At 44.2% G+C, this 20208-nt stretch overlaps 1 protein-coding gene across 1 annotated transcript in view; it reads right to left on the bottom strand.

Annotated features, from left to right (window-relative positions):
- The window catches only part of SMARCA5 (SWI/SNF related, matrix associated, actin dependent regulator of chromatin, subfamily a, member 5), a 112147-nt gene that overhangs the window by 33501 nt on the left and 58438 nt on the right, over window positions 1-20208 (bottom strand). Inside the window, exons 11-15 of the mRNA XM_040331510.1 lie at window positions 14955-15181; window positions 11525-11646; window positions 11291-11443; window positions 7960-8092; window positions 3913-4061 (exon numbers count right to left, since the gene is read on the bottom strand). Of these exons, the coding sequence (XP_040187444.1) occupies window positions 3913-4061; window positions 7960-8092; window positions 11291-11443; window positions 11525-11646; window positions 14955-15181 (784 nt within the window). The remainder of the gene's footprint in view (window positions 1-3912; window positions 4062-7959; window positions 8093-11290; window positions 11444-11524; window positions 11647-14954; window positions 15182-20208) is intronic.

The raw sequence follows: 20208 nt of genomic DNA, 5'->3' as shown, positions 1-20208 counted from the left end.
ACAGGCAAAGTGGTTGCCTTGTTCAGCCTAGACACAGGGGGGGTCCACTTTTTTTAGCACATCCTCCCCAAAAGGGTAACGGACCGCAAAGCATTTCGGAACAGAAAAAACTTTCTGCGGCCGATCCCATTCCTTGTACAAATTTTTTTCCAGATAAGGAACACAAGGAAACACTTTTGCAGTGCAGGCCGGCTTGCGGAACCCAAAAGGGACCGACATCTCTGATGTCTCCGCTGAATCCTCAATTTTCTAAATAAATCTCGCACTGCAGTGATAAGAGCTCCAACAAGCGCCCTATCATACGCTGACCCTGAAGCAGAGTCATCCTCACTGTCTGTGTGGACTAGGCCTGCATCCTCTGACACCACGTAACCAGCAGTAGCAGGGCCCGATTCCGCGTCTGGTGCATCCCCAGAAGAAGGCGGGGGAGGGGTCGCTTTTTAATCCCCCCCCCCTGGCCACGCAAAGCTTCAATCCTGGCAACAAATGCAAGGACTGCCATCCTAGCATCCACAGAGGCCGCAGGAACAGGGGCACTAAGGGTCAACTCTGGCATGTCTGGGGGAGAAGCATCCGGTTCGGACGCCATGCTGACCCACCCAATAGCCGCCCTTGGACTGCAAGGCAAGATCCACAGGCCACCCTCCCGAGCCGCAGCAGAGAACAGGGGACCCCCCAGAGGACTCATCACCCAACCAGGCTGTACTGCTGATGCGGACTGGCCCTGAGCGCTGTCCGTGCTGTCCCTTAGGAAGTGTGCTGGAGCTGTTCGCGCCGATTTTCTGGCCACAGAGGCAAAAACCCCACTCAAAATGGCCGCCGACAAGCAAAAACAGCATGCGGGCTACAAGAAAATGGCCGCGAAAGCACAGAAAACAGTGAAAACAGAGTAAAACACCCACGACCCCCGGGCAGGCACCCCCCGCATCAATAAAGACCACACAGCACCCCCGACAACAGCCACAGGACAGAGCCCCCCAGGCGGAGCCCCCCACCTCACGGCCGACCACCCAGAATGCAGGGAAGGAGGGAGAGAGGAAAGTAGGGCGGACCCCCGATCGACCTCCCCAGGAATGCACCAGCCGCACCACCATGCCAAGGCAAGGGGACTGCTACTTACCCATCCTGCGACCACCGGCTGGAGGCATCCCAAACAGAACCAATGTCCGCGAAGTTACGGCATGGCTGTCGGCCCGGCACACTGACACGGACATAGAGCCCAGTCATATGTGTGCTTTGGAGCGTATAGCTCACCAGCCACCCCTGGAGCAACGGGGCATGTCGTGGACGGCCCAGCGCGTAGCTAAAGGCCGGCACGGGCTCGATGGCCAAACATGGGGGGACTACAAGGATCGAGGATCCAGCCTGTCACCCAGTCGGCAGTTGATTGTAGATCTCAGGATCCAAAAATGCAGGAAAAACTAAAAGAAAAGCGAGAAAATCGCAAAAAAAAAAAAACAAATCTCCAGAGCACATGGGCCCAGAAGAGCCATGTCATCTCCTGCTAGGCAGACAACACTGGGGCTGCAGAACTGAGAATGGGGTATGTACCCGGGGGATCCGCCCCCTGGGAGGTACTGTACTGTGTGGAGTGTTTTAACATGCTGTTTTTCTGCCTAGTCAATCTCCTAAAAGGGAGGATAATACCCCAAGGTCAATTGCTGCCGTGTCCGTCCATGAACGGAAGAGAAACTTGGTTGTGTAATTCAGATAGCCTACAATCAAAATCCCATCTGTCATCAAGATCTGTTCTTTAATGAGCAGAAGAAAAAGTCCTTGTATTATACAAATGTTCAAAACAGAACTTTAGCCATACGAAGTGAAAAGCATCTTCGTATAAGGTTGCAAGAAAAATAAAAATTATAGATTTGTTACTATGCCAATTAAATTCCTCATATACTCAAACATAAGGTTTCCAGAATATACAGCATTAGGATAGCTCTCCTTTACAAACTTGCTTCCTCATCAGGTGGTTACCGCTCGGGGGGTGTATCTTCGATGAACAGGCATATGACAAGTCTGTGTCCACTCAGTTTCTGCATGCTTTCCTCTATGGGTAGGCGGATGGAAACGGACCTACTGACCATTTACATCCTACTGTCATCCGATACGCTTGACAGATGAGGAACGGATCCCCCATCTGTCTGTTTTTAAGAGAGAATATGGATGTCCGCAGGTGTGAACCCCCCACCACAGAAGGCAATGAATGGTCCAATGGGGTTCACCTAACAAACCGACAGGCGGACCTGATTGGGTCCCTTTCACATGGATGGACCAAATTGCACTAAAAAGCATTAGGATAATGCCGTTATATCAAATGCATGTAGTGCCAATTTTTTTTATTTAATGTCAGATCAGCAGTTTGTCAGTGTGACTATGTAGGTTAGTTCTGTCCTACATGTTCGGTCATGGCAGCTTCTTCAGAAGCCATCTCCTGTCCACAACAACTAACCTTGCAATGTAATGCCATCTTAGTGGCCACAGCAAACATTTTTAAATAGGGCGTAGAGGCAGTGTGGTGCACGATTTAGCAAACCTTACCTTCCCCCCCCCCCCCCCTTTAAGCTTTATGTGATGTGTACAAAAACGTACACCTTCTTACACTGCAAGGTTGGGTGGAATACGCTGTGCTGCATGACATTGCAGTGCAACTTGGACTGGTGCACTGCAATAAATGCAGCAGGTCTGCATTTTAGAGCAGCACTATACTGCATTGCAGTGTGAATGGTGTGTTATTAATTTGTTGGTCATATCAGATCATCCAGCAAGTGTTATTCTCACAGGTGGAGGGTACCACAAGGTATGTAGTGAAACTGTTTGGATACAGTAACTGCTTAAAGTCCAGCCTATAGCAGTTTTATTGCTACAGGGCGGCCCCTCTGCACTGAAACACGCATCTCCCAGGTAGGGGGTGCGCAGGCTCACTCCCGCTGTGATCACACACTCCGTGGGAGTCCAGCAGCAGGTACAGGGGACTCGATGTCCACAGGTACAGCAGACTATTTCCACAGGCACCCGCCAATAATCCAGCAGAGGTAGAAAAGCTGTCTGCCTATGTAAACAAGGCAGATCGCTGTTCTGACAGGAGGGAAGGAATAGATCCTGCGTCATTGCAAAGCAGGGACTAGGATCCAAGTCTTCCCCTAGTAAAAGCACCTCCCACAGTAAAACACTGGTCAGGCATAGTTAACCCTTTGATCGCTCCCGATGTTAATCCCTTCCCAGCCAGTGTCATTAGTACAGGAGACAGTTGTTTTTTTAGGCACTGATCACTGTATTATCGTCACCGATTCCCAAAAGTATCAGTGTCAGAATGACAACTGCAATCCATACAAGGTCCCTGATCTCAGCCTTTATTCATAAAGATTTATAAACATATGCCATAGTTCTTAGACACCAACTTTTGTTCAATATATGCTTATTTATCAAAAATATGTAGAAGACATATTGGCCTACATTTATTGGATTATTGGTTTTATAGCTGGGGAGAGATTATTTACTTACAGCGTCGCATGACCGCACAATTGTCAAAGTAAAGCAGTGCCGTATCGCAAAAAATGGCCTGGTCATGGAGGTTAAAGTGAATATTCATTACTCCACACGGCTGATAGAAGATGGTCACCGTTATGCCTATACAGCAGTCACTGGAGGACTGACCTGGAGAAAGGCAGCTCCTGACTAATATGATCAGGATCCTTTCAGTGTCTGGAGCAGCTCTGACAACAGGCAATAACCTGCTAATAACCCGAGTAAATGCACTCCTGCAACCCACAAGAGGGGTCCGGCCAAAAGGAGATTCTTTTAAAGCGATGCCTTCAAGTGATTGATTCTTTTAAACGATTATTATTCAAGTTTGGCCATGAAGATTCCTCAGATTAGATTCACATCCAGAAATGCAGAAGAGTGCTTTACCTTTTTTTCACCTCTTTCCAAGATGGCATTAATACCTTCCTCTGTGATTTCACTATCCTTTGATGCAAACACATGTGTGGCACCATGTCTAATCATCTGAAGCATTTCATCCTTTCCAAGTTTGTTTAAATTTTGGTCCACTAATCTACCTGTGATAAATTGAAGGGAAATACAATCAGAGGTGATCCTGAGATGAACATTGGGGTTAGTACTGTAAGTTTAGTGTTGGGTAAAGTGTGGGAAATTAATCACTTTAGTTGGTTAAGTTTTAGTAGGTTACTGTTGCTGTAGTAGTCACACAAATGCAATCTTTTAGGGCCCAATGGCAAATCGAAAACTTGAAACAGAATTGCAACATACAACACATTATCATACAGTACGGCATGTTGAATAGTTAAAAACCGTACAAATTTTCATGCATTTGGCAGCCCAATAAAATGAACCGACTGCCTTAAAAGGGGTTGTAAAGGAAAAAAAGGTTTTCCCTAAATAGCTTCCTTTACCTTAGTGCAGTCGTCCTTCACTTACCTCATGCTTCGATTTTGCTTTTTAATGTCCTTCTTTCTTCTGAGAAATCCTCACTTCCTGTTCTTCTGTCTGTAACTCGCGACCGGTGTGGTGTGGAGAAAGCCTCTTGAGGGGGCGAACAGGAGTGTCAGGACGCCCACTAACACACAGCTCCTTTCTCCATCTGCAGTAGTGTCCCGACTTGCCTGCTCACCCCCTCCCCCCTCAAGAGGCTTTCTCTACACCAGGGAGAGCCTCGCATTGCGGTGTGTAGTTACAGACAGAAGAACAGGAAGTGAGGATTTCTTAGAAGAAATAAGGACATTTAAAAGCAAAATGGAAGGATGAGGACTGCACCAAGGTAAAGGAAGCTATTTAGGGGAAAAAAAAAAATTCCTTTACAACCCCTTTAACTAAATGCACATTAACATGAGTTTATGGTAAATGTATCACAAAGCTGTAAAGCGGCTCTTGTGAATATATTTGCTAGTTTTAACCACTTAAGGACTGAGTCTCAGAGATTTGATGTTTACAAGTTAAGTAATTTTCTAGCAAAAATAAATAAATTAAAACCCCCAAACATTATATATTTATTTTTTTCCAACACCCTAGAGAACAAAATGGCAGTCGTTGCAATACTTTGTCACACCGTATTTGCGCAGCAGTCTTAAAAGCACACTTTGGGGGGGGGGGGGGGGGGACACGTTTTTGAATAAAAAAAACAAAAACAAACAAAGTTAGCCCAATTTCATACTGTGAAAGATAATGCCAAGTAAATTGATACCCAACATGTCACGCTTCAAAGTTGCGCCCGCTTGTGGAATGGAGGCAAACTTACTTTAAAAAAATCTCCATAGGTGAAGTTTAAAAAAAAATTCTACAGATTGCATGTTTTGAGTTACAGAGGAGGTCTAGTGCTAGAATTATTGCTCTCGCTCTAACAATTGCAGCGATACCTCACATGTGTGGTTTGAACACCATATGTGGGCACTGCTCACGTATGCGTTCGCTTCTGCGCGTGAGCTCGTCGGGACGGGGGCGCTTTAAAAAAAAAAAAAAGGTTTTTTTTTTTTTTACTGTATTTTGACACTTTAACCACTTATGGACCGCCTCCTGCAGATATACGTTGGCAGAATGGCATGGCTGGGCACAAGCACGTACCTGTATGGGCTGGGCACAAGCACGTACCCCTAAAGCGGAGGTTCACCCTAAAACAATTATATACCGTTACATCCAGCCTACTGCTGACATCTACAGTATGCTGGCATTTATTTTTTTCCGCTGTACATACCTTCTTATGGTTCTTTTCACCCGGCATCCCACTGCCCCGGGGAGTAGGCGTTCCTATGAAGATGCATAGATTGTCGTGCGGGTAAGGCGCGTCACGCGTTCCGAAAATAGACGAACTAGGACTCGGCTTTATACGGCGCCTGCGCAGTCAGCTCTACACAACAGGCGCCGTATAGAACAGAGTCCTAGTTCGTCTATTTTCGGAATGCGTGACGCGCCTTACCCACACGTCAATCAACTACGCCTCTTTATAGGAACGCCTATTCCCCGCGGGAGTGAGAACCCGGAAGCCGGGTGAAAAGAACTACAAGACGGTAAGTACAGCGAAAAAAAAAATACCAGCATACTCTAGATGTCAGCAGTATGCTGGATGTAATGGTATATAGATGATTTTTAGGGTGAACCTCCGCTTTAAAGTGCCCAGCCGTGGGTCGCGCGCCTGCGACCCGGTCCGAAGCACCCACGGACCCGATCAGTCCCCGGAGCTGAAGAACAGGGAGAGCTGTGTGTAAACACAGCTTCCCCGTTCTTCACTGTGGCGCTGTCATTGATCGTGTGTTCCCTGATATAGGGAAACACGATCAATGATGTCACACGTCCAGTCCAGCCCCCCTACAGTTAGAAACAAAGATGAGGTCACACTTGACCCCTTCAGCGCCCCCTAGTGGTTAACTCCCAAACTGCAATTGTCATTTTCACAGTAAACAATGCATTTTTAATGCATTTTTTGCTGTGAAAATGGTCCCAAAAATGTCAAAATTGTCCGATGTGTCCGCCATAATGTCGCAGTCGCGAAAAAAAAAAAACTCTGATCGCCGCCATTAGTAGTAAAAAAAAAATATATTTTTTATAAAAATGCAATAAAACTATCCCTTATTTTGTAAACGCTATAAATTTTGCGCAAACCAATCGATAAACGCTTATTGCGTTTGTTTTTTTTTAACCAAAAATAGGTAGAAGAATACGTATCGGCCTAAACTAAGGAAAAAAAAAATTGTTTTTATATATTTTTGGGGGATATTTATTAAAGCAAAAAGTAAAAAATATTGCATTTTATTTTAAATTGTCGCTCTTTTTGTTTATAGCGCAAAAAATAAAAACCGCAGAGGTGATCAAATACCACCAAAAGAAAGCTCTATTTGTGGGGGGAAAAGGGACGCCAATTTTGTTTGGGAGCCACGTCGCACGACCGCGCAATTGTCAGTTACAGCGACGCAGTGCCGAATTGCAAAAACTGGCCAGGTCCTTTACCTGCCTAAAGGTCCGGGTCTTAAGTGGTTAAAAAAATATATACATTTGGGTCACTTTTATTCCTATTACAATGAATGAAAAACATCCCTTGTAATAGAACAAAGCATGATAGGCCCTCGTAAATAATATAAGATCTGGGGACAAAAAGACCTCAGATCTCATATTTAGACAAAAAAAAAAAAAAAAAAAGTATGTAATTGCAAAAAAAAAAAAAAAAAAGGGCCCTTTAAGAGCATTGGGCAGGAGTGACGTTGCATCCGCCCTGCAGTGATATGGATACGGGTGGGGCCCATCTTTCCCTCACTCGTCTTCATACCCAGCAAGGGAATAGACCTGATCGCTTCCGCCCCTGCCGACAGCTCTGGTAAGCGGCGGAGGGCACGGGAGATCGGTGGGTTCCTTTCCCGCCGCAATAAAAAAGTCACCTTGGGGCCTATCCCGCCTCAGAGACCACTTTTATCTTGTAGCAGACCATCCGCTGAAGAGGATACCAGGGTTATGGTAGCTAGCTGCTACCATAACAACGGTATTCCTCTTCAAACCGCCAACGTATTCCTGCGGTGGGCGGTCCGTAAGTGGTTAATAATCATTTCACACATTTTTTCCCTTACTCTACATCCCCCTCATTCAACAAATGGACACACCCTTGTCATCCATTTTCTATATAAAAAAAAAAAAAACGAAATGAAACCACTCACATCTGGGTGGTCAGTCTAACATGAGTGTTAAATCACATTAACGCAGCCAAATAATTTAAAGTACCAACACAATGTAATGAAAATCAGACCAGACTAGTTTGCTTGTAACGTAGCTCATAACACAATGTGTGTTGTGGCACCGTGCCTGTATAATGCATAGGTCTAATCCCAAACTAAAAGTGCTCTTTTTATTGCTTCAGTATTTTTAAATCCATTGCAACAAGAAAAAAATAAAAAATTAAATTTGGACAATCCAAAACACCATTCTTGTCACAAGTTATCATTCAAAGAACAGACTTACCTTGCTGAATAACTATGGAATCCAAACGTAGCTTCATTTCTGCTCTCTCCACAATACGTTCTTCAACTGTATTATCTGTGATAAATCTGAAGACTCTGACAGTTTTTGTTTGTCCAATTCTGTGCGCCCTATCCTAAAAAGGGACAAAAAATAATAAATAAAAAAAAAATAATAAACTTTAGTAAAACATGTCAAGAGTCAATAGGGATTTTGAATTGTTTGGCAAATTCAAGTCGGTAACCCTCCTTAGGATAAAAATAAATAAATGAAATGATTGTAGAAGACTGCTTCCCGTTGTGGGAGGAAGGCCCCCAATCTGCCACCCACTGGTCAGCTGTCATGGTTTCATTTAGGGGGAGAAAAAAAAAACTAAAAACCGCATTTTTTAGCACTGCCTTTCTGACCCCAAGCCATCGTTGGACCGTCGGGCATCAGGGCCCTGAACTTTCTCTGTGGGCGAGCCTTATTCTTTGTCTTCTTAGTCCTATCCCATGAGATGTAAATGGTTTCCAGACCAGGATCAAACAAACTGTCCCTGTGAGAGGAATCCCAGAGAGCTTAGCCTTGGACATAATGCCCTGCCAAGGTTTAGCCACAAAGCTCAGCTTTTCAATAGTGCCTTCCCCGGTGTCCCTCTATTAGTGGAGGGCAAGTCCGGTGTGGCTAGTGCAATACTCTGCTGAGCTGGCGGAGGGCTAGCCTGGGGCTGCGGGATCTTAAGGGTTAGGAGATTACACATTCAAGACAACCCCGCTCGCTCTGAGAAGTCATTTAGGTGATAGACGGGTTCTCGTCATACAAAAAAAAAATAAAACACGCATATCATGTGAATGACAATGACGTTATATATCCCCACTCTGGGAATTAACACTTCTCCTTAGGACAGCCTAGCGGTCCCAGGTTCTTCCAATGCCACCATATCATACTAAAAACTTAGCGTGGACACTCCAACAGTGTAGGATAGACCAGAACTCCTGGACTCCAACAGCCTCAGCCTCCCAAGTAGCCGGGATTGCAGGACACACCACGGTGCTCAGCTCCCAGCCTTGTTTGGAGGCTCAAGATATCTGCAGAGTTTAGTAGAAGATAGGCGCCTTCTTGCACCTTTTCATTAGGCCACCTTCACTGCACGGATATTTATATTTTTTAAACATGGAAACCACCAATTAGGCATTCCCTCAAAAGGGCCATGAGTGCCCTGTCCTGTCGTACCACCACCCAAACACCCCGACCACCAAGAGTGGTCTACAACCGTGGAGCCATCGGGTAATAGGGAAAGGGAACACCCACCCCTGGGTTCCTCTTACCTTAGTGGCTGGTACTGGCATTGCCAGGAGGAGAAATCTAAGCCACCTATGCCCCGGACATCACCCGCTGAGGATAGCAGAGTTTACGCCTTCCCGAGCCACTTGCTGATCCCTCCAGCGTTACAGGTTCACACCGGCCAGAGCCTGACCCCTTCTGATAAAAATGCATGCCCCCACCAGATGTGACGTCACCATGCCCTCTGGCCCAGCCTTGAGCTCAGTCACTGCCCACATAGAACGTGGGGAGAGCGAGTGCACCTCCCACGACGCCCCCATGTACAGAATGAGAGCGGCCCCCAAAGCTTTTTCCCCACCCTCAGGAGAAAATGGGGAGGCTAAAACGGTAGACCCATCGGTACATTCCACAAGTCTCCGCCAAGAGATGGGGGGAAAGCGTCTCCCTACAGTGAAAAATTAAGTTATCCGGAGCGAATAAGGTTTCACACTTGCGAAGAGATGAATGGGTCAAACTCCAGAGGAGTATGGGACCACACTGTCCACAAAAGCGTGTAGAATAATTTGGTTTCATCCTCCTCCCACACAATCATACGTCCCAAAGGTTGCGTATTCATTACGCAAGCCCTTCCGGGCCAGTGAAGGTGCTCCGACCTGTTGCCAGAGTCTTGCTATTATAGCAGTGTTTCAACTTTTTTCTGGTCAAGGCACCCTTTAAAATATGGACAGTCTCGAGGCACCCCATTCTAAAATGAAAAAAATATTTTAAAAGTTGAACATAATGCAACAACATCCAGAGTTAGGACATCCAACATTACAGGTGATTTTATCTTCCAAAGCAAATACACTTTTGCAAACTGGAATTGACTAGTATTCCAATGTTTTTCTCCCTCAGTTTTTCACCACTTAGCTAATGTGCCCCCTTCAATGCTGATGGAGAGAAGCAGGGGAGGGTCAAACAAGCATGCTAGGCAGAAGACAGACATCCTTAACTGACGATGTCATTGGGATGCCAGCAGCTAGAAGGTTGTAATATCGCACAATGAAAACCTGGCTTTTGTGCAACTAAAAGGCAGGCTTCATCCATACACAATTTGTGGGCAAATTTCTGGTATTTTTCAACGCACCCTTGAAGAAACCTCAAGGCAACCTGGTTGAAAAATGCTGCATTAAAGATCGAGCAGTGGTGATGAAATGCCCGACCAAGCTTTTCTTAAATTTGTTTACAGTAGCCTGGCAACATGGATAATACTGTGATCTGCTAATGAGGGTTTTAGGTGACATGTCACTGTGGATGGGTGGTATAAAAGATCAATACATTTATTTAGCATTTCAAAAGCAGGAAAGCATGCAAGCAGAGCCGAGGCACAGTGGTTAAATGCCAGATTATAAAAAGGGACTGGCATTCAACTTTTTTTTGCCCAGGTTCCATTGTCTGGTAGGCAGCAGCATAACCCCAATGTCTACATTTCTAGGTCCCTCATGAATGATAAAAAAAACTACCTGGTTGTCTACCTTTTTTTTAAATGACTGAAATAAAAAAAAAAAATATTCAAATCCGAAGTTGAGGTGATGCCAGGTAGAAAATAATAATGCAGTTCAGAAGTCCTTGATCAGTAGCTAAATTCACTGGCTTGACTTGACAGCCTGCCAAATTAACCAGCAGAAAAGGGCAGCCAACTTGTTTTCTTGGCAAATGTTTCTTTTAAAACTGACGGCACCAATCATTCTAAAGTAATTATACCTTTAACCCCCTCCTGTCTCCTCCTAGCAGCCCTTTAAACTGAGCAGTGAGACAGACCTCCAGATCACGGACTGGTTGTTGGATGATCGGGAACCAATCCCCCTGGCTCCCAAACATGAAGAAAGATCAGGAGCCATCTGTGAAAGCGCAGCCACTGTTAGGTGTGCATTCTTCGCACCTTGACTACATTTAGTGAAGCTTATAGGCGTTAAGGCTCACCCTCAGTGCCACCACACATGTGGCTAGGTTGGCAAGAGGATAAAACAGATGAGCACAGTACTTTTTTCAACATAAGCAGATAAGGTGGAGACTTTGGCATACATACCATGGCTTGGAGGTCAACTTGAGGGTTCCAGTCTGAATCATATATGACGACAACATCAGCAGTAGCAAGGTTAATGCCAAGACCACCAGCACGGGTGCTCAACATAAAAATAAATTTTGAGCTGCCGGGAGCATTGTATGCAAGAATAGATTCCTAGAAAATATAGGAAATACCTTATTAGTGAACAGGAGCATTGCAAGAAAACAAAATAGTTAAGACGACTAAAATTCTAACCTGTCTATCATCGTGTGGCGTTTGTCCATCCAGTCGGCAATATTCATAGTTTCGCCACATGCAATAATCTTCCAAGATGTCCAAAACTCTTGTCATTTGACTAAATATCAGTAGACGTGAACCTATTACATATAAGCCCACATGTGAACTTAATTATCACACACACACAAGACATTTTCACAGAAGTCTTTGGCTAAACAACCCTATCAAATTTGTAAGGTTTCAATTTAAATGAAGAGAAGCAAATTACATTTTAACACAATTCAGAATATTTAAAGTGTCTGTAACCTTAAAGCGGTTGTAAACCGCATAAACTTTTTTTTTTTTTAAACCTGCAAGGCAAAAGGCATAATCAGTTAGTATGCACCGCATACTGGCTGATTATGAAATACTTACCTCGGAACGAGGTGAGGAACACTTACCTGGTCCACGCCGAGCGAGATGTCATCTTGCTCCGGCGTGTCTTCCGGGTATCGCCGCTCCAGCGCTGTGATTGGCTGGAGCGGCGATGACGATATTCTTGATACCTACAGGTGAGCCGTATTATAGGCTCACCTGTAGGTAAAAGTGACAAATAATGGTTTACAACCACTTTAAATTGCATGCCAGCTCTTTTCGTATCCAGCTACAACATGCAGTGTATGCAGTTGTGGAAAAGGAAGCCTCTATACACAGAATTTACCGCAAATTTCAGGAGTTGGACATTCTGCAATGTTCTAGCCAAGGGGAAAGAAAGAAAGAAAGAAAGAAAGAAAGAAAGAAAGAAAGAAAGAAAGAAAGAAAGAAAGAAAGAAAGAAAGAAAGAAAGAAAGAAAGCTGTGTATTTCCTGTTTTTTTTTTTTGTGGAGAGTAGTGTGGTAGAATTAGCACATATGCGAACCATCAACGCGATTCCAGAACGATTTACATTGATGTCTATGGAGACTAAATTTGCAACGCTGTAAACACATAAGAACCTTTATCGCATCCGAAGAGGAATCGCAACGCATGTATGTGAGCCACTGTCGTTGAAAACAACAAAATTTATGGACGTGCGAATTTAGAATGTTTTTGACGCATCACATTCGTTATGAACTCACATCAGTGTGAACCGGGCCTAAATACCGGTTTTGCAGATATCTTAAGACCAGTCACGCGACTCCTGGCCACTCTCCTACTCTGATCCAAGGCTATGGAGTAGCCAACATACTAATCGCAGCAGGAGGTTGGGGTGACACAGACAGACAGGGGGGGGGGGGGGGGGGGGGGGGAGGACAGAGCAGGGCTGCGGATGACGGAGGCATGTAAACTGACCAGTGTCAGGGCTCAGCCGCCATGATAAAACTGGTCAGTATACAGGGGTGAGGGCAGAAACTGACAGGATCAGCCAGGTATTTCAGGTGAGACAGGGGGCCTAATTAGACAGCACAAACACTGTGCTGTATAACATGCTTTAAAACGGAACAGGATTTTTTTTTTTTTTTTTTTTTTTTTTTTTTAGGGGCAACATCAAGCCTGGCAAACAAAATTTTTTTTTTCTTTAAATAAAACAAAGAAATGAGGCTGAGGTAAAATCCTTTGGCATTCTTGGAAAAATAAAAAAAATGCACATTAAGGGTCCTTTCACACGGAGCGGACCGTTTCTGTGTCTGCTCCGTGTGTCCGCAAAAGCTCAGCGGGGATCATCTGTCATCCCCGCTGAACTGTCGGCGGATAGGGCAGTCCCCGCACACTGTGCAGAGACCGCCCCTGTCTCTGCTCCGCTCTCCCCTATGGGGAAATCGGATGCAGACGGACCGTCTGCATCCGATCCGCCGGACGGAAGAAAAATAGGTTTTCTTCCGTTCGCAAAAGCGGATCCCGACGGACGCGGACGTTAGCGGATGCTCCATCTGCTAACGGACGCGATCCCATAGGGAACCATTACAAGTCCGTAAACGGACTTGTAATGGACGGACGAGCGGAGCGGACGTCTGAAAGGGGCCTAAGGATTATTAGGAAATCACATATACATAAGTATTTACAGCCTTTGCCATGACACTCAAAATTTACCTCAGGTGCATCCTGTTTTCACTGATCATCCTTGAGATGTTTCTACAACTTGATTCCATCTGTGGTAAATTCAGTTGATTGGACTGGAAAGGCACACACCTGTCTATATATAAGGCCCCACCGTTAAAAGTGAATGTCAGAGCACAAACCAAGCCATGAAGTTCAAGGAAATGTTTGTAGACCCGAGACAGGATTGTATCTAGGAATAGATCTGAGGAAGGGTACAGAAAATCTGTGTCTAGATACATAGATACTAGATTTCTGCGGCATTGAAGGTCCCAATGAGTACCATCCGTAAATGGAAGTAGTTTGAAACCATCAGGATTTTCTAGAGTGGGTTACCTGGCCAAACTGAGCGATCAAGGGAGAAAGGCCTTAGTCAGGGAGGTGACCAAGAAGCTAATAATCAACCAGAGAGCACCAGCGTTTCTGTGGAGAGAGGAGAACCTTCCAGAACCACCATCTCTGCAGTACTCCACCAATCAGGCCTGCATGGTAGAGTGGCCAGATGGAAGCAACTAAGTAAAAGGCAAATGACAGCCCTGCTGGAGTTTGCCAAAAGGCACCTGAAGGACTCTCAGACCATGAGAAACACAATTCTCTGTTCTGATTAAAGATTGAACTCTCTGGCCTGAATGGCAAGAGTCATGTCTGGAGGAAACTGCTAATCTCCCAGCCAATACCATTTCTTCAGTGAAGCATGGTGGTGGGGATGATTTCAGCTGCAGAAACTAAGACTAGTCAGAATCGAGGAAGAGATGAATGCATGTAATGTACAGAGACATCCTTGATAAAAAAAACCTGCTCCAGAGCGCTCTGGAACTCAGACTAGGGCAAAGGTTCATCTTCCAAGAGGATAATGACCCCAAGTACACAGTCAAGATAAGGAGTGGCTACAGGACAACTCTGTGAATGCCTTTGAGTGGCCCAGTCAGAGCCTAGACTTGTTCAATCGCGTTCATCTCTGAAGAGATCAGAAAATGGCTGTGCATCGACGCTGCCCATCCAACCTGATGGAGCTTGAGATGTCCTACAAAGAATGGGAGAAACTGCCCAAAAATAGGCATGCCAACCTTGTAGCATCAAAGGCTGCAATTGGTGCCAAAGTATTGAGCAAAGACTGAATACCTATGTACATGTGTTTTTTTTTTTTTTTATAAATTTGCAAAGATTTCAAACAAACTTCTTTCACATTATTATGGCGCACGGTTTGTAGAATTGTGAGGAAAATAATGCATTTTTGAATAAGACTCATAAAATGTGGAAAAAGTGAAGCGCTGTAAAAACTTTACAAATGCCTATAGCTCCCTTTTATTATTTAATGCATTGTGTTGTGTACATTAGACAGAAATTGTAGGTTTTTTCCAAGCCTTAAAAAAAAAAAAAAAAAAGGAATTACCTTGTTCTTTTAGTTTTGGAAGCAATTTGTCCAGTACTACCATTTTGCCACTATTCGTGACCAAGTGCATATCTGTAGTGTATGGTGGACCTGGTTCAGCACCATCAAAGAGATAAGGATGATTACAACATTTTCGCAACTGCATTAGAACGTTCAAAAGTCGCATTTTATCCGTCTTCCCTGATGCATTCAAAATGTCAATATCCTTCATTAGGATTTTTGTATACCTAAGAAAAAAAAAAAAAAAACAGTTGTCAATTTAACTGTGGCATAGCATTTACTTAAATGTAATTAAAACATAAACATTCTCTTTTTGTATAGCTGTGCTCCAGCCTTTCCTTTGGTTCTGGACAGGCTCCTCTGTAGTTTAATTTTACACAGGTTTCTCACAATGTGCAGTAGAAGCAGCAGCAAGCGCACCTCATTAACCGCTTAACGACTGCCGCATGTACATATACGCCGGCAAAACGACGTGCCCACACGTCGCTGCCTTTCCGTGGGCCGGCGATTGGGACCTCCCCCCGGTACATGCGGCGGTCGGTAAGCCTCAGGGAACAATCCGGGATGAGGGCGCGGCTATTCGTTTCTAGCCACCCCCTCATGATCGCTCCCCGGAGCTGAAGAACTGGGAGAGCCGTATGTAAACACGGCTTCCCCGTGCTTCACTGTGGCGGCAGCATCGATCGTGTCATCCCTTTTATAGTGAGACTAGATCGATGACGTCAGACCTACAGCCACACCCCCCTACAGTTGTAAACACACACTACGTGAAGCATAACTCCTTCAGCGCCCCCTGTGGTTAACTTCCCAAACTGCAACTGTCATTTTCACAATAAGCAATGCAATTTAAATGCATTTTTTGCTGTGAAAATGACAACGGTCCCAAAAATGTGTCAAAATTGTCCGAAGTGTCCGGCATAATGTCGCAGTCACAAAAAAAAAAAAAAAAAAAAACACGCTGAAAGCCGTTAGTAGTAAAAAAAAAAAAAAAATGCAATAAAACGATCCCCTATTTTGTAAACGCTATAAATTTTGCGCAAACCAATCGATAAACGCTTATTGCGATTTTTTTTTTTTACCAAAAATGGGTAGAAGAATACGTATCGGCCTAAACTCAGGAATTTTTTTTAGAATATATATATATATATATATATATATATATATATATATATATATATATATATAATATATATATATATATATATATATATATATATATATATATATATATATATATATATATATATATATATATATATATATATATATATATATATATATATTAGGGCTGCGGAAATTAACGATTAATCGTTAATTTCTTTGATCGACTAAAATAATTTTGATCGACGATCCGCGGAGTGAGCTCCGCGGTCTCGCAGATAGAAAAAGGCCGCGGCTTCGGCCTAGCTCTGGAGCCGGCAGGAACCAAGTAGCGGTGCGCTGACGTCATCATCACCCGCCCGCCTGCTTGTATATTCCCCGCACGTGTCAGCTACTCTGCGGATGGGTCTGCCTGCCTGCTTTAAGTAGGTAAGAGAGGACAACCATCATGTATACGATTATGAAAGCATGGAGGTGTATAGAAAAGCATGGGGGCAGATATGTATAGAACAGCATGGGGGCAGATATGTATAGAACAGCATGGGGGCAGATGTGTATAGAACAGCATGGGGGCAGATGTGTATAGAACAGCATGGGGGCAGATGTGTATAGAACAGCATGGGGGCAGATGTGTATAGAACAGCATGGGGGCAGATGTGTATAGAACAGCATGGGGGCAGATGTGTATATGAAAGCATGGGGGTAGATGTGTATAGAACAGCATGGGGGCAGATGTGTATAGAACAGCATGGGGGCAGATGTGTATAGAACAGCATGGGGGCAGATGTGTATAGAACAGCATGGGGGCAGATGTGTATAGAACAGCATGGGGGCAGATGTGTATAGAACAGCATGGGGGCAGATGTGTATAGAACAGCATGGGGGCAGATGTGTATAGAACAGCATGGGGGCAGATGTGTATAGAACAGCATGGGGGCAGATGTGTATATGAACAGCATGGGGGCAGATGTGTATATCAACAGCATGGGGGCAGATGTGTATATGAACAGCATGGGGGTAGATGTGTATAGAACAGCATGGGGGCAGATGTGTATAGAACAGCATGGGGGCAGATGTGTATAGAACAGCATGGGGGCAGATGTGTATAGAACAGCATGGGGGCAGATGTGTATAGAAAAGCATGGGGGCAGATGTGTATAGAAAAGCATGGGGGCAGATGTGTATAGAAAAGCATGGGGGCAGATGTGTATATGAACAGCATGGGGGCAGATGTGTATATGAACAGCATGGGGGTAGATGTGTATAGAACAGCATGGGGGCAGATGTGTATAGAACAGCATGGGGGCAGATGTGTATAGAACAGCATGGGGGCAGATGTGTATAGAACAGCATGGGGGCAGATGTGTATAGAAAAGCATGGGGGCAGATGTGTATAGAAAAGCATGGGGGCAGATGTGTATAGAAAAGCATGGGGGCAGATGTGTATAGAAAAGCATGGGGGCGGATGTGTATAGAAAAGCATGGGGGCGGATGTGTATAGAAAAGCATGGGGGCGGATGTGTATAGAAAAGCATGGGGGCGGATGTGTATAGAAAAGCATGGGGGCGGATGTGTATAGAAAAGCATCTGCCCCATGCTTCAATATACACATCTGCCCCCATACTGCAAGAATAGACACATCTGCCCCCATGCTGTAATAGACACATCTGCCCCCATGCTGTAATAGACACATCTGCCCCCATGCTGTAATAGACACATCTGCCCCCATGCTGTAATAGACACATCTGCCCCCATGCTGTAATAGACACATCTGCCCCCATGCTGTAATAGACACATCTGCCCCCATGCTGTAATAGACACATCTGCCCCCATGCTGTAATAGACACATCGGCCCCCATGCTGTAATAGACACATCGGCCCCCATGCTGTAATAGACACATCTGCCCCCATGCTGTAATAGACACATCTGCCCCCATGCTGTAATAGACACATCTGCCCCCATGCTGTAATAGACACATCTGCCCCCATGCTGTAATAGACACATCTGCCCCCATGCTGTAATAGACACATCTGCCCCCATGCTGTAATAGACACATCTGCCCCCATGCTGTAATAGACACATCTGCCCCCATGCTGTAATAGACACATCTGCCCCCATGCTGTAATAGACACATCTGCCCCCATGCTGTAATAGACACATCTGCCCTCATACTGCAAGAATATACACATCTGCCCCCATGTTGTAATGTACACATGGGGCAGATGTGTATATTCTTGCAGTATGGGGGCAAATGTGTATATTCTTGCAGTATGGGGGCAAACTGTATATTACAGCATGGGGGCAAATGTGTGTATATTACAGCATGGGGGCAGACAATACTTTGCGTACCGGCAACATTTGTTCCGTGCGAAAGACTGTTTAGTTCATCAGGGGTATATTGTGAATAAAATGCGATCATGTCTGCTTCCAGAAAATGTTAACACTCTGGTATGTCTGCGTGATGCCTACTATAAAGTGACTGACAGTCAATATATCAGATACGTTTTATGTTTTATATGTTATACGTTTTCTACGTTTTTCTTAAAGTTTAATAACAAAAAAAATCTTACGTCAGTGCTACAGTTTGAATTTATTTGTGTGAACAGTTAAGTCATGGATTGTGGAAACTAAGTAGCGTCGGGTGATTGTATATAGTGTATACCACATTTACCACTGACTAATGCAGAGTTGCAATGCAAGGAGATCAGCTAAAAGTAGTTGTATCTGTATGTGCGTTAATTAATCGAAATTAGTCGATTAAAAAAAAAAAACGATTAATCGAACACAAAAATTTTAATCAGTAACAGCCCTAATTATATATATATATATATTTTTTTTGGGGGGGATATTTATTATAAAATATTATAAAAACCGCAGAGGTGATCAATCACCACCAAAAGAAAGCTCCATTTGTGGGGAAAAAAGGACGTCAATTTTGTTTGGGAGCCACGTCGCACGACCGCGCAACTGTCAGTTAAAGCAACGCAGTGTCGAATCGCAAAACCTGGCCTTGGCATTTAGCGGCCTAAAAGTCTGGGGTTTAAGTGGTTAACTGGCTCAAGGATGTCCAGCATCACCCAGACCTCTCTCCCCATCCCAACTCTCCTTGATACCTTTTGTTCACTGGATTTCAGTTCTTTAAAGGGGTTGTAAAGGTTCATTTTTTATTTTCTAAATAGGTTCCTTTAAGCTAGTGCATTGCAAGCTGGTTATGCTCACCTTCTGGTAAGCCTTTATTCTACAAGGTGTTGGTGGTAGTAAATAACTATTTTTGCACCGTCTGGCAGAACGTTAATGATCATCAGGATTATTTCTAACGCCTAGGACGCATTCATATACGCTCATAATTAATTTTTTGGACTGTATGACACTTTTTCAACTATTTGAACTTTGTCTCACAAACGGACTAATTATCACAAATTGTGGAGTTTATCATTTTTCACATACGGTTTATCACTAATTATTACTATATTTTAGATTTATAATTTTTCCACACAGCGCAACACTTATTTTTTTTATTCTCTCTCTCTCTCTCATCAAAAAATATTGTGATTCTCAACATTTTTGCTTTTTATAGTGCAAAAAAATAAATAAAAAAAAAAAAAAAAAACACAGGAGGAGATCAAATACCACCAAAAGAATGCTCTATTTGTGGGAGGGAGAGGACAAATTGTGTGTGTACAACTTCGCATGACCACACAAAGGATAGTTGAAGTGACGCAGTGCCATATCGCAAAAATTTAAGGGGCTGTAAAAAGGTACAATTTTTTCTTCTAAATAGCTTCCTTTACCTTAGTGCAGTCCTTCTTCACTTACCTCATCCTTCGATTTTGCTTTTAAAATGTCCTTATTTCTTATGAGAAATCCTCACTTCCTGTTCTTCTGTCTAACTCCACACAGTAATGCGAGGCTTTCTCCCGGGTGTGGCGTGTCATGCTCGCCCCCTCTCTTGAGGGGGCGAGCAGAAGAGTCAGGACGCTCTCTACATTGCAGATAAAGGAGCTGTGTGTTAGTGGTGTCCTGACTCTCCTGCTCTAGCACGACACTTCACACCAGGGAAAAAGCCTTTCATCGCTGTGTGGAGTTACAGACAGAAGAACAGGAAGTGAGGATTTCTCAGAAGAAATAAGGACATTTAAAAGCAAAATCGAA

This window comes from Rana temporaria, chromosome 1, assembly GCF_905171775.1.
Source record: "Rana temporaria chromosome 1, aRanTem1.1, whole genome shotgun sequence".
In the NCBI taxonomy this organism is placed as follows: domain Eukaryota; kingdom Metazoa; phylum Chordata; class Amphibia; order Anura; family Ranidae; genus Rana; species Rana temporaria.
This window is presented reverse-complemented; position numbering and strand designations above follow the sequence as displayed.